This window comes from Onychostoma macrolepis, chromosome 06 (assembly GCF_012432095.1).
Source record: "Onychostoma macrolepis isolate SWU-2019 chromosome 06, ASM1243209v1, whole genome shotgun sequence".
Classification (NCBI taxonomy): domain Eukaryota; kingdom Metazoa; phylum Chordata; class Actinopteri; order Cypriniformes; family Cyprinidae; genus Onychostoma; species Onychostoma macrolepis.
The window spans coordinates 20,567,393-20,580,296 of NC_081160.1; the positions used below are offsets into that span (position 1 = coordinate 20,567,393).

Here is a 12,904-nt window from a genome sequence, read left to right on the forward strand (position 1 = left end):
TATTACTGGTTTTACTGTATTTTGATCAAATAAATGTAGCCTTGGTGAGCATAAAAGTCTTAATTAAAAAAATATTTAAAATCTTGACTGAAGTAATGGCTGCTGAAAATTCTGCTTTGCCATCACAAAAATAAATCATTTAAAATATATTTAAATAGAAAACACTTATTTGAAATTAAGATATCTCACAATATTACTGTTTTTACTGTATTTTTGATCAAATAAATGCAGCCTTGGTGAGCATTAAACTAGTGAGCATTACTTATTTCAAAAAATTGTAAAAATTTTACTGGCTTTTGATGTCATTGACCTTTATGTAAATATTCATAGGACTGTTGTATAAGAGCAATATTGTGATATTGTGGTGTTTAACGTGTATTGAACTTGTGGTGTTTTACTGAATTCCATCACCACTGATATTCAGCTGAAGCTTATATAATTGCTCTCCTACAGTACTCATACAGTAGTCCTCAGAGTCTGTGAAAGTTAATGTGTGGTGGAATTTGCTTGCCGAGCATCGCTGGGCCACTTGAGAGTGATAGATGAGGCAGCAGTGGTCGCCCAGGGTCCCAGAGTGTGTCTGTGCTGAATTAGAGCAGCCAGTGAAGAGAGAGGAGCAGCCAGCCCTGACTGATGAACATTGCCCTCAGCCTTGTTCCTCTCCACACTCAGTGTTTCACTCTCACCCCCACAGCCTCTGGGCTTTGACTGGGGACACTCAGGTACACGGCCACCTGGACACAGCAGGAAAAAAGGCATTAGTGACTTCAGTAATAGGATCTACATCCATGATAACCCTCCGAAAGTCTTCGAAAGGTTGTCTGTCGAGACTAAAAATATGGAAAAACAACCAACATTTTAGTAGCCTTTACACCTCTCAGCCCATAATGAAAGCATAGAAGTGCTCATTCTTGATGCTAACCATAAATTTGGGTTCTTGAATATTTTATGACTGTCAGCATATTACACGGTAGACATGGTGAAACTCTCCATTAGATAAAACCTGTAAATTGCTGCACTGAGGATAGTGATGAATTACACCAGCACCCTTTCTGCCTTTTATGGCTGCTTGCTAATGAAGACAAAAACTTGTCTGTAGAATTCTACAAATGTGGCTCTTTTTTTAAACCCCTCTGTTGGATCAGCATGATTTATGTTATTTATTTATTTATTTTAAGATTTTTTTTCCAGCAAGAAAATCAGTTTCCACAAAAATATTAAACAGCGTAACGGTTTTCAACATTGATAATAAGAAGTGTTTCTTGAGCACCAAATCAAAATATGTGCCCCTGGACCAAAAGCCAGTCATAAGGCTTAATTTGACATCTGAAAGCTGAATAAATAAGCTTTCCATTGGTGTATGGTTTGTTAGGATAGAACAATATTTGGCCGAGAAACAACTATATGAAAATCTGGAATCTGAGGGTGCAAAAAAAATCAAAATATTGAGAAAATCGCATTTAAAGTTTTCAAATTAAGTCCTTAGCAACGCATATTACTAATCAAAAATTAAGTTTTGATATATTTACGGTAAGAAATTTACAGAATATCTTCATGGAACATGATCTTTACTTATGTCTTAATGATTTTTGGCATAAAAGAAAAATCGATAATTTTGACCCATATAATGTATTGTTGGCTGTTGCTACAAATATACCCATGTGACTTATGAATGGTTTTGTGGTCCAGGGTCACATATTAGAATAATTTCTGAAGGATCAAGTGACACTGAAGACTGGAGTGATGGCTGTTGAATTAAAAAAAAAATTAAAAACTGTCATTTAAATTTCTGTAAAAACTGTATTTTTAATCAAATATATGCTGCCTTGGTCAGCATAAGACTCTTCTTTCATCAACACAAAACATTAAGAAACTGTACCGACCACAAACTTTTGAACAGTGGTGTATATAGCTATTTAAGTGCCAAGCACACCAGCTGTGAATGTACCTGTAGTAGATTTGTAAAATATATCACATATTGTGCAAAATCATCATAAAACAATGGGTTGTGAATTTATGAAGCTTGTGTTAGCAGTATTCAGTGCTCATAATGGAGTTTGTCAGCATCACCTGTTACAGGCCAGTTGTTTGTACTAAAAGCATTTCCACATTAATGAGTTTGGATATACTCCCTCGTCTTTTCACAGACATATGGCTCCGTGAATAATGATTTTATGAATGTAATAAATCGTTAAGCATGAAGAAAAATTAAATGCTCTCTTAATAGTAACTTAAAAACCATTTAAAACAGGAACTACACACTATATACAAACAAAAGCAGATGTTGCAAATGAAGTTTTGCCATGGAAACCCACGTCACTGGTATCACACAAATAACACACTCACTGTAGCTTTAAGAGGATCCCCTTACCGGTAATATGTTTTTTTGATTACCTTTCCCTTTATGTCCAGTTCTTACTACATACACTGCATTTGTTTTGTTTCCTACCGATTTTCCAAGCCCTCGGGCTGTCTTGTCTGTATCTGTATGCCAATGCTGTACCATCTAGTCCTCTTAATCTCCCGGCTCAGACTCCATTATCAGACACTAATTATGCTGTAGCTAATGGAGGGCCACGTGCTAATTGTGAGATTGAGGTGGGATTTATATGGTGGAAACAACTGCTCAGCAGAAACCTTAAAAGGGTAAGCAACAGCACAAAGCAAAGTGCTGTATGAATAGCAATATATAGCCTTGGGCACAGTAGCAGTGTAAATTGGCACTTCACTATACAAACTGGAGAAGATTCATTTAAATGAAAATGGCAGTGAAAACATACCTGTTACATGCTGTAACCCCCAGTCAGTGTTTATTTTGATGCTGGAATAGAAAAATCTGTTTTCATTTGCTCACTCTTCAATAATTGTGCTGTTTACTAAACTGCAGATGACCGGATCTGTTATGATCTTGTGATTGAATATAAAGTTAATACAGTCTTTCTTTGCTTTTCCCTCATTGTTGCCTTTCTTTCTTCATCTTTTGTTCCTTTTTCTGTTTCAGCTGGTAGCGGAAATGACCACTTCCTCCTTGGTAGCAATATAACCGTTGCGGTTCTGGGTATAGTCATTCCAATAGGTGAGTATTAAAGTTAACTAAGCATTTTATCCTGCATTTTGAATTCAGGCTTGTTCACCTAGTAGATGAACAGCTTTTGCCCTTGAGCTTTATGTGCATTACCTGCTTTGGAGACACTTATGGTGGTCCTAACTAGCCATTTATAAACTTGCTGCTGCTCCATTTAGCTTAATATTCCAGGTTAAATACAACTTAAGTGCTATCGACAGCATGCTATTTAGTCCAGAAATAATTTTAACTCAATTTTGAGTTTGTTAAAACTACAAAGAAAAACTTGCAGAATAGCTTTTAGAATGAAAGTCTGTATGGCTGTCATATCAAAGGGTTGAAAAGCAGAAATGTGAAGCTCATATTTTTGCTATCTGATTTTAATGTCACTCTGTGCAACAAATCCATTTTCTGCACTCTGCAAACACATGATGCATAAAAAAATGTCAATAATAAATATGCATTCTTAGAGATGACTCGGAATAGTCATCTCTAATTCTTTACAAATATTGAAATAAATAAATCAAGAAAATTTTTTTAGTATTGAAGCCCTTTTTTTTTTTTTTTTTTTTTTTAATAAACATTGCTTTCATAATTTTAATATATGATTTATGTTATTTAAACTATTAAGTCAAATTTGTATTTTCTAGGTTGATGAATTTCTGGTTATGTGTTAGCGACAATTTTTTTTCTCTGGATGGGTTTCGCGCTATTAAAACGTGCTGTGTGGAAATACATTTATATTTATAAAAATATATTTATACATTTTCATTATAATAATAAGTTTAATAAATGCATCAGACTAGTCTGATTATGGTTATACTTTGGTGACAGCGTGGCTTTCCATATTTTAAACATTACATTTTTTGTAAGAGCTTCTACTGTACACATTAGATTATCCACAGATGCTGTCGATTGAGCTTGAATTGTATTTAATCCAGAATATTCTTTCTAAATTAATAGTCTATTTCAAAAGTTTATATGACAGCAGCCTACAACATGTTTTTAAATATGTTGTGCTCATTATGAAATTAGTGCTTTATAAATGGTTAATTTTTGATCCTACAAAAAGAAGTGTCGTTCATGCATTTTGATTTTGTGATCATTCTCTCGGTTAGTTTCTATACATCATCCTTTTGACTGTTTGATCGAACTAAATAACAGTACACGTGTATATATAAAGTACAGTGAATGCAAATATATATATATATATATATATATATCTACATATAGTTTCTACAGAAAGTCTCTGTCAAAAGGACATGATGGGCTTCATTGATTGTCTGAGCTGTGTCTGGAGAGTGGCTTAGTGGGATTGAAATGACCTTGTCTGTGATCATATTCAACTGAAAGATACTAAGTGAAATACCTTTTTCTAAAAACTGTTTTAATAGCTCTTTGTAATTGCAGTCCTTCTACGGCCACCCCTCTTATCTTAAGATTGTAACGTTTTTCTAAATGCTTTCTTTTATTGTAGTTTGGTTAAAAATCGAATGTAATTCTTAGACAGAATGCATTCCAAGTGTTTCTAGCGAGACAATAGAACCTGAGTGATGAAGGGAAATGCATCATGAGGAGGTCTCTGCGGCCCCCCCCCAGACAAAAGAGCAATTAGGGAGAACTTCCAGGGGACCAGAGCAGCCACGGCTGATCTTTTAGATTAGGGAATGGGTTAGCCAGCCGCTACAGGAAAGCCACACATGGTTATCAATTCACCCTGAATAGCAATGTGCTCCCCCCAACCATTCACATGTAGGCGTGTGTGAGCATACACACAGTCCAATTCGATTTCTCCTGGTCCCCTTAGACCCCTGCTTTCTCACTGAGCAGCATGTGAGCACCCCCTTCACATATTCCACTAAGCCACTGCGTGTGTGTGGTGTGTGTGTCCGTGTGTGTGAGAGAGTGAATGGGAAAGGTGTGTCTTCGGCAGCTCTAGTTTTAAAATATTCATATATGCTAGTAGTGATATGATCAGACTCTTCTTAAATGATGTACACCACCATTCAAAAGATTGGGGCTGGTAAGATTTTTGGAAAAAAGTTTCCGAAAGAAGTCTCTTTTATGTTCACCAAGGCTCCATTTGTTTGATCAAATATACAGTAAAAACAGTAATATTGTGAAATATTATTGCTATTTAAAATAAGTGTTTTCTATTTTGATATGTTTTAAAATGTAATTTATTACTATGTTGGCAAAGTTAAATTTTCAGCAGCCATTATTCCAGTCTTCATGAGAAAAAAATGTAATATGCTGATTTTAATGTCTTTGTGGAAGCCATGATACATTGTTTTCAGTATACTTTGATACATATGAAGTTTAAAAGAACCGCTTTTGTAATATTATCTCATAACCTTTCATTAGTTTAATGCATTTTGACTACATAAAAGTATTTATTTAAATCTTACTAACCCCAAACATAAAAGCTGTTTAGAATGTATTTATAGAGTGCTGCACACTACGCATTATACATTGCTTAGTTTTTTTTATTTTATTTTATGTGAAACAGTGTGCACATTTCATCAGTTACACAACCTCACAGCACTAAAATTAATTCAGTTACCATCAAAAAAAAAAAAAACACATTCCCATAACTTTTCAAATTAAACTAATGAAACAAATATTTTTTATTTATTGTTAATTTACTTTCAGTTGATAAGTAACTACAAACCAGATGTTTCCCTTTTTTTTTTTTACATTTTAATTCAGTTAATATTTATACTAAATTATACTAAAGTTACCCATGCTGGCTTAGACGGGCTATTTTTAGTTATTAATTTTGTAAATTATATTTATTTGAATTTTGTCTGTTTAGATGTTTGTTTAATATTGCTATAAAATTGCTCAGATAACAGTTTTAAATTTTTTAAATGTGTCCTTGATTTTTTTTTTTTTAAGAGGGTTGCAGTAACTGCATGGAATGAAATGAGATTATCTTTGATACATAATTTTAATAATGACACACATTTTAATAAAACCATTTAGCCCAAGTCTGCCATGATACACCTTAAGGTTTGAGTGTGTGAGCTTGTATATATGTGTATATATATATATATGTGTGTATATGTGTGTGTGTGTGTGTGTGTGTGTGTGTGTGTGTGTGTGTGAGTGTATGTGTCATTATGCGCCGCTCTGTGTCCCCTGGCTGTGTTAACGCCCCCGCCGTATGTGTTGACTGTGTGTTAAACGCATGCAGTTCCTATCCTTGCCACAGTGGTCATCGGCCTGATGTGTACCGGAGGCTACCTGGTGTGGCGCAACTGGAGGAGACGGAACACCAAGAGCATGAACTTCGACAACCCTGTTTACCGCAAGACCACAGAGGATGACGACGACGAAATCCACATCGGCCGCAGCGAGCAGATCGGCCACGTCTACCCTGCAGTGAGTGGCAGTGCCAGACAGCCATACCTAGCACTGCCACTGGGGGGCGGTATCCCAGACCCGGCAGCTCACTGGTACTCAGGGGCACCTATGCTGTCCAGCGCAAAGTGAACAAAGGGAGGAAGGCAGTCGGATAGTGATAAAAAGTGGGCTAAGGCAGTGTTCCATAAGAGAGGGCATTATGCTGCCTCTTCCCAAACACATTTATATTCATAATTCACCACACATGTTCATTCAAATGTATGTTTAATTAGTGTATGGATCACCATATGAGGTTTCATTAGTCTGTATGTGTTACCCATAGGCTGAGTCCGAAATCGCATACTCTCTGAGTAGGTATTTCTTTTGAATAAGTAATTGCGAATATTGTAGTATATAGTATGAATGTGTGTAATATGAGTTTAATCCAAATGTACTACATGTTGTCATTAGCCCCTATCACACAGTAATACCAGTAAATTGCCGTAAAATTACCGCAACGACTTTACTGGTAAATACAAAAATGTGCTATTCACACAGGCAACGACATTCCGTCTTTTTACAGGTAAAGCACCGTTCACACATTATTTCAAAATACCAGTAAATTCTGAATCAAAATGACCTCTTAATGGCTGCACCTCCTGGTGTTGTGTTTGTAAACACGGAGGGGTATACGTGGTCAGTGTTTTTGTTGATGTTTTCATTTTTGTGTCAAATGTTTACATTCATGCAGCTGCTTTTGGCCCAGAGACATCGTATTAGTTGACTTCAAATTGAACTATACAGCGCAGAATAAATGCGTCCTCAGCAAATTTTGAATTTCAATGGCTCTGAATTGGCCCAGAGTAGATATCTTACGTCAGTGAGTTCTGAAATTGTACGTGCTAATACCGGTAATCTTCTTCTGCCTTCACACAGAGGAGATTACCGGTAATTTACTGGTAATGTTACAACTTCTCATACCAGTAAACTGCTGGAATGAATTTACCAGAATTTTGAAAAGGTCCTGTTCACACATTATCTCTTAAAGGTAATTTACTGGTAATTTAGCATTAAAGTCTGTATGTGTGAAAGGTGCTATTGTCATGTGACCTATCATCTCTTTACCTTGGCATAATGGGATAGTGAAGCACCCATTCGATGCAGAAATAGTAGGTCACCCAGGAACTTTTCGCCTGTATGACTACTATGAATTCACACATATTACTCTTTTCGCATACAGTTTTCTCCTGCAATGTACTAGGATATTATGCGATTTTGGATGCAGCCACAGTCTTTGGTTTCTCGTGTTGTGTGTGTGTGTAAAGCTTTAAATGCTTTCCACGTTTGAAAGCTTTGAAATTGTGCTCTCCCGTTATCCCATAGTTGTTTTTTTATGAATTCAGTATAACTGCTTTAGGGATGAGCAACGAGCACCTTAAATGACTGGACAATCTTTTAATATATTCTAATTTATTTATTTATGTAGGTGTTTTGCTGGTAATTTATTTGGGTGATGTAATGATTTATTCATATATTTGCATAACCGTCAGCCTGGGCTGAAATAGTTAACATGGCACTGTTGAGAGCTGTTAGTCAGATGGAGGGATTATATTGTGATTTGAGCTTCCTGCGCTACAGTCGGCATGTCAAGCACAAGCAGCGATAAAGACATCAGTCGCGTGGCAGAAACGGGGCGGGGCGCCCCAGTGGCATAACAGGATTCTCTCAAGCGTCCCACACGTCGCGCTCTTCACTGTGTGTGTGTGTGTGTGTGTGTATATAGAGGATCTGCATATCAGATGTTTCTGTATCCGTCTCCTTCTCCATGGGCCTTCTTATTCTTTCCAATGTGTATATTTCTCACCTTCTTTTCTCTCAACACGTGTAACTGTTTTTTATCTGCTCTCCGCAGCGCGTGGCGCTCAGTCCGGACGATGACGAATTCCCCTGAGGGCAATTCTTGCACTCGCGCTCTCCTTCTCCATCCCTGAATCCATGCATCCTTTAGTCCTCCATCTCTCCTTCCATCGAGGAGGTCACACGAGACAACGCAGCAAGGTGCACAGAGCCAAAAGGACACAAGAGCACTTGCTCTCCACAGCCGAGAGCTACAAACTGGGTTTGTCTTCTCGTAGTGTCTTTTTCAGCCCATAAACCCTCAGTCGGGCAATAATCATTAGTTCTTAAATTAACTACTAGCATCATTCCTGCTCTGTGTCAGTAGTAGTAGGTAGTGTTGTTTAATGATGACTAACTTCATAGCTCATCACGTTAGTAGTCGCTAACACTGAGTGGCTCTCCTGCTGCACTTGTACTGTAGTTTTTTAATTAGAAATAGTTTTTTAAGCTGGTTTGAGCTGCGCTATGGCCATTTCGTTTGGCAAAACTTGTTGGGAGAGAATTGAGAACAATCCATCCTGTGAGAATGCGAGATACGTAGAAGGAAAATTTGAAATAGGATGGAGATGGGATGTGGAAAATTCATATTTGCAGACATACTAAACACAAATTCCACCATGTGGCTGTTATGCATTCATATAATCTCACAAACAAATAATATACCACAAACAATAAGATTTACCTTGTAAATAAATCAGAATCTGTAATTTTCTGTCCACTCTTCCAAATGCCAAGACTAGTCTACTTTCTTGTCTTCCATAGTCCCTCCAGTTAGATTTGACCCTTGTAAAAGATCTGCAGACACTATCTGGAGATGAAGGGTTTCACCTCCCAACTTTGAGAGGCAATATGTTTTTCCATTTTTATTTATTTCACCAGCACTGGGGCTTCCATTTTTCTCAAGTTTCTAGGACCAACTAAATTCTTCCTGCCCAGGCACATTTATAAACTCAAAACTTTAGCTCAGGACATCAGTTATCACTACAATCTGTGTGGTTTGTTATCACAAACACGCTAATAGATACGGTAGCCAGGGTTTGATAATGACTAAAATGCTGTTTGTTCATATCTACAGTCTAGATCGCTCCCTCTCAGACAGGCAAAAACACACTCGCACAAACACAAATGTGTCTTTTCCGCCCCTACATTCGTCATGCCTCGGGTAAAACTCTTTAGCATTTAGCATGCTGACAACAAGACACCGCCTGCCATATTGGGTGGCTTAATGGTGTGATAGATTAGAGTCGTCGATCAAAGCTTTGCTCCTCTGAACAGTCATCTGTTCAACGCATGGCACAGGAAATGTGGAGTGCCTGAATATAGGCTTCCTGTACATATCGACTCTCCAACTCTCTCCATGTGATGAATGAGCGCTTGGTTATTTCTGTATCACTGTCAGAGGGACACTGACTGATTGAACGGATGTAGAACAAGAAAAAAAAACTCAAACCAGCCAAAGGTTTTTTTGCTGGTTTTAGTCAGACTAGTCTGAATTGATTGTTTAAAGGGGTTTGATATATTTAAAACAGTGGTTATCAAATTCTTTAACACTTTGTCCAAGACAAAAATTGAAGGCTTTCTAATCTAGACTGAAATGCATGAACTAAAAAAATATGTAATTTAAGACCTGTTGGTGAACCCCTGATAGTTTTCCATTTGCCCTGGTCGAGAACCACTGATTTGCACATCTTAGAGGCCATCTAAGCCTCATCTAAACCAGCAAAAAAATAAAAACACCTAAGGCTGGATTAAGGTTTTCCAGCATTGATTAAAACTTGGCATGTGGCAGTATGTGTCTGTGTACTGGGGTGTGTTGTTAGATCGGATGGTTTTGAAGAACTAGTCGTGAGTTGCCCTTTGTTGGAGAGTACCAAAAGTCCCTGAGTATGTTTGGTTCTGGCCCGCATGTGGGTTGTCTCTCATCTGGAGTGGTTCTTTGTTCCTGCCACCTTTGCTCTTCTCTGTTGTGATGAGGCATCTTGTGTGCGGCTCTTGTAAAACATCCCTCCACATTTCAAAGAATCCTCCATTAAGTCACTGTTTGTTTTCCATTAGGAAGAGAGACAGTGTGGGAGTTTCGATGCTCAGGCTTTGGTCTTAAAGAAGCTGCAGTTTGTAGTTGGTTTTCTGATCAGATGGGTTTGAGATGAAGACATTATTTGGAGATAACAAGCCTTTTGTCATCGATATTATAGTTAGTTTGATGAATCTTCATGAAAGTATAATGGATAAATCGATTTTCTAGATTTTTTTTTAAATGGAAGCAGTAACATTTTAGATGCTTTGAATACTTTCAAAATATATCAGTTCTGAACATGTGAAACTTTAGTTTTTGATTTGAAAATCTCAGACTAGCAATACAGGGTAAACAAACTGCTTCATGTGCTTTTTCAGAACTGTAATGTCATAAATTATTGTTTGATCATTATCAATGTTGGGGGGGGGGGATGCTTAAACCAGCCTTATCTAGTTTGCTGGTCTTATTAAATCTGGTTTGCTGATTTTAGATGGGCACTTATCATCTGGTTTAGACTGAAAGACAAGCTTGTCAACCAACTAAACCACCTGGACACCAGACTAGGAGACCAACTAAGACCAGAAAAAAACAGCCTATGTTTTAGATTGGTTTTGGGCACTTGTTAGTTGATTAGGCTGGGAAACTAACAAAGACCAGAAAAAAACCCAGCCTAAACTGGTTTGACATGTATTTTGGACACTTATTGGCTTATTAGACTGGAAGACAAGCTTGTTGACCAACTTGAACCACCTGGACACCAGACTAGGAAACCAACTAAGACCAGAAAAAAAAAAGTCTTAACTGGTTTTAGATTGGTTTTGGGCACTTGTTAGTTTATTAGGCTGGGAGACCAACCAAGACAAGAAAAAGACCAGTCAAGACCAGCCTAAACTTGTTTTAGATGTATTTTGGGCACTTATCAGCTGGTTTAGACTCTTAACCAGCTGAACCAACTAGATACCAAATTAAGACCAACTTAGACCAGAAAAAAGCCTAAACTAGTTTTAAAATGGGTTCATGGCATTTGACAATTGGTTAGGCTGCTTTTGGTTGTTAACCAGGTAAACCAACTAAAAACCAGCATGGCCAGATTGGAAGAGCAATTAAGACCAGCAAATAAGCTTAGGCTGGTTTAACCAGGTTTTTTGTTAATCAGAAGGGGCATCATGCACATTTTTTTCCCTGACCCCAAACTCATCGTTGTTATCAGGTGCTGCTCTAGAGTTAGCTCAAAAAAATTTTTTATGGGAAACTTTGTTACATTGAGCTCTCTAGCGGTCAAGGTTTCTACAAACAGATCTCTTAGCATATTATAATTTAGTATGTGTGGGACACACATTCAATAAACACATGTACGGTCTGCTCACAGAAGGTTTTAGAACAGGCTTTTAGACCTTGGATTTTCTGCCTCTCTGTACAGTAGATAACAAGCAGTACTTTGTGACCGTTGTCCATCATTCTTACTCTATGCATATGTACCGGCGAGTCCTGCCTTCCTATAGCACTGCAGGGACTCGCTACGCTGCTCCTTCACCCCACTCCACTGTGACTAACATTCGTGATGTCCGTAACTCCTCCTCATCACTGTCTACCTGTCATCCCCATCAGCCCAACAAGTAGGACATTGCTTTCGAAAGGGCTACCATTCTTTTAAAATGGACGATACACTGGACGATAAGCTGGAACCTCTCCTGGAACAGTGCTCCTTTAGTTTGGTGGACTTGTAGAGCTGAACCGCCGACTCTAAATGGATGAGTCGGGTCCTCCACACCCATAACATATAATGATAACATTCCCGTCTGTACTCTTTTTGTGACCTGTGGAAAAAGAAAAAAAAGACCTCGATTTTGGTTTCCCCCTATGAGATCATGTTGACATGATGTATATTACTTGAAGAACTGTTAATTTTTTGTATGGTTTGTAGGTGTTAATTTCAGGAGAGGGGGAGGAAGGAGGGCCTGTCATTCCTGTCATTTGAGGAAACGTGCGTCCCGGTTATTCCATAGCTGTTTGGAGACATTTTGTACGCTGTTTGTTGCACAAACTTTTTCAAGAAGCCTTCTGCACTGTGTAAATGATTACATAGGATGGGGGGAAGGGTGACCGTTGCAGTCCAATGAGTCTGAATCATGATTTGTAAATATGTTTTCATACAGCAAAACTTTTGATAAGGTTTTAAACATTTCTTGTATAAAGAAGATGTGTATATTAGTCTCCTGGACGAAAAAGAGTGTAGACCATACATGGATTTGTTTGTACTCAAGAGCACTGGATTTCTTTACTACTTGATTGTAACTAAAATTAATAATCTGCCAAAGTGTTTTCAATTTTTTTTTCTTCCTCCTGGTCTTAATTTTATTTTTGCTTTTTAACCGTAAACATTGCAGAAATAGTGTTTAATTTGTGTCTGTACATTTATTTAATAGATAAATTAAATTGTAATTCTATTTAATAGGTTACACTCAGTGTTGAAAGAGAGGGTTACAGTTTAATTTATTGGTGCCTTGTATGTGTTCATGTATATTTTCCAATAATGTTTTTTTTTTTTTTTTTTTTTGCTTTTCTGGTGTCTGTGTCAG

General features: G+C 37.4%; 1 protein-coding gene across 5 annotated transcripts in view; it reads left to right on the top strand.

Moving 5' to 3' along the window:
- The window catches only part of lrp8 (low density lipoprotein receptor-related protein 8, apolipoprotein e receptor), a 170,789-nt gene extending 157,885 nt beyond the window's left edge, over positions 1-12,904 (top strand). The window contains exons 17-19 of one of the 5 annotated variants that reach the window (XR_009271678.1): positions 3,002-3,076; positions 6,261-8,528; positions 12,250-12,904. Coding sequence is in view for 4 of the 5 variants with exons in the window: in XM_058778596.1 (XP_058634579.1) it covers positions 3,002-3,076; positions 6,261-6,559 (374 nt within the window). In the remaining variant the exon portion in view is untranslated. Of the gene's footprint in view, positions 1-3,001; positions 3,077-6,260; positions 11,218-12,249 lie in introns of those variants that run through there. The other 4 variants (XM_058778598.1, XM_058778599.1, XM_058778596.1 and 1 more) reach the window with 4 other exon arrangements.